Here is a 1,787-nt window from a genome sequence, read left to right as displayed (position 1 = left end):
GACGGATACACCTCATTACGAGGGATAGCAGAAGAGCCAGACACTCTTGAAGAGTTCCCACGATTATGCTTCACCATCTTGCCTTTTGGGGAAGCTCTTCCTCTGATCGCTAGCTTTTTTGATGCAGCAACTCCTTTTGCATCTGGGCTTCGTGTTCCCCGTTGCTTTCCGTGAGGTACAAGTGATCTTCCTCTCGGGGCTTTTTGGTTCTGTTTCAGAGATTTTTTCCTTTGACTTCTGTCAGCTTCTTCATGAGGTTGTCCTGACGCCAGTTTGGGAGTCTCTTTGTCCTTTCCGACCTCTGCTGCCTTATTTTGTAGTTCTAAGGTCTTGGTGATCTCTTGCGTCTCAGGTACCACTACATCATTTTCCATCCCTTCTAGGAGGTCGTCTTCGTCGATCATACTTTCATCCATATCAAAATCAATACCAGCATATTTGTCAGCCATTTCGTTTATCTCTTCTTCAGTTAGAAGGTCATCTCCTTCCGGTATTGTCTCCTTCTCTAATCCAGGATCCCCACTTTTACTTGTCTTACATATCTCCATGCCTGGACCTTCATCGTTATGAGCCCGCAGTGGTAAAACACCTTCTGGAAATTGCTTAGGAGAATTCTCATTTGTTTCCCGGTTCGCCTAATCCCCAGGGATATTTATACCAGTTGGTTCTCTTATCGTGAGAACTCCATTAGAGCTTCGGTTAGAATCTATGTAAGCATCCTTTACAGTCTCCTCTGTTGCTATAGCTTTTCCTTTGAGGTTACGGATTCTCTCCTCGTCTTCCGTGTCTCGCCTAGTCTTAGGAATTTCTTTATGTCCTGGTTCTTTTCTTTTCACTGATCGAATTGGTCTCCACTCCATTCTTGTCTCTTGTCTCCGATAATGATCATGTCGCCTTGTTGGAGTATCACCTCTTCGTTCTCTAGGATATTCAGAAATCGTCCGCTGCGAGTCTGGTGAACTTCGGTATGATCGATTAGTTCGCGGAGAGAACTCCTGCCTATTTCTTTCCTTTGGGTGTACGCGTTCTCGCGTTTGATCTCTGTTCCTATCTTTGTTCCCATGACTTATTTCTTTTACTCTCCAGCTGGAGGATGAATATGAGTCTCCACGACCCCTGTTATTAAAGCTTTCCGATCCACCCCTTATCCCTCTCAGGTTCTCTCTCGTTGAGCGTTGATATGTGTGATATCTCTCCCGATCTCGGGGAACTATTCCTTCCTCCTGCTGTTGGTCCAGTCGAGTCCAGACTTCTTTAGCTCGTGTATCTCTCTTGAGAGAGATTCTGTTGCGCAGATCTCCATGGTCTGATCTTTGAGCCGATTCTGCATTAACTCCAAAGCTCCTACGGGCGGTCATATCCCTTGATGTTCTGTCCTGGCCAGCGTCTTGGTGAGTTCTGGAGTATGGTTCAAATCTCATATGCGCCTCACGACTTGCTGGTTTATCCAGTCCCCTCGTTGAGAGAGAGAAAGCCTCCTTTGCTGCTAGTTCTTCCATCTCCTTCTGTTTCAATCTGTTAATTCTGTTATCCTCTCTCTGCGTTGGAGACCTAACACTTTTAACTGAATGAATGAAGTAGTGTTTCAAAAAAAAAAAGATGTGACTTGTTTTGTTTAGTTATTTACTTGTTCAATAACAAACCTAGTCTTTAGGAGAATTAGTTCTGCATTTCTACTGGGTTACCCTTTTGTCAAGAGTTGTTAAACTCCACTTTCCATTATCCCCTTTTGTAATGAGTCCATGACTCCATTTGCTTATGTTGTTTCTTTTTTTTTTGTGCAACTT

General features: G+C 44.0%; 1 protein-coding gene across 1 annotated transcript; it reads right to left on the bottom strand.

The window, feature by feature from the left end:
• Positions 1-11: 11 nt before the first annotated feature.
• On the bottom strand, positions 12-1,499 carry LOC106321623 (splicing regulatory glutamine/lysine-rich protein 1-like; the record flags this gene model as incomplete). The annotated part of the gene is made up of 2 exons (XM_013759867.1): positions 726-1,499; positions 12-635 (listed from the first exon to the last, which is right to left on the bottom strand). Coding segments are annotated over exons 1-2 (1,398 nt in total), but the record flags the coding sequence as incomplete, so codon positions are not given.
• Positions 1,500-1,787: the final 288 nt, after the last annotated feature.

This window comes from Brassica oleracea, unplaced genomic scaffold, assembly GCF_000695525.1.
Source record: "Brassica oleracea var. oleracea cultivar TO1000 unplaced genomic scaffold, BOL UnpScaffold02202, whole genome shotgun sequence".
Classification (NCBI taxonomy): Eukaryota; Viridiplantae; Streptophyta; class Magnoliopsida; order Brassicales; family Brassicaceae; genus Brassica; species Brassica oleracea.
The sequence above is the reverse complement of the archived record's forward strand: the minus strand, read 5'-3'. Positions and strand labels throughout refer to the sequence as shown.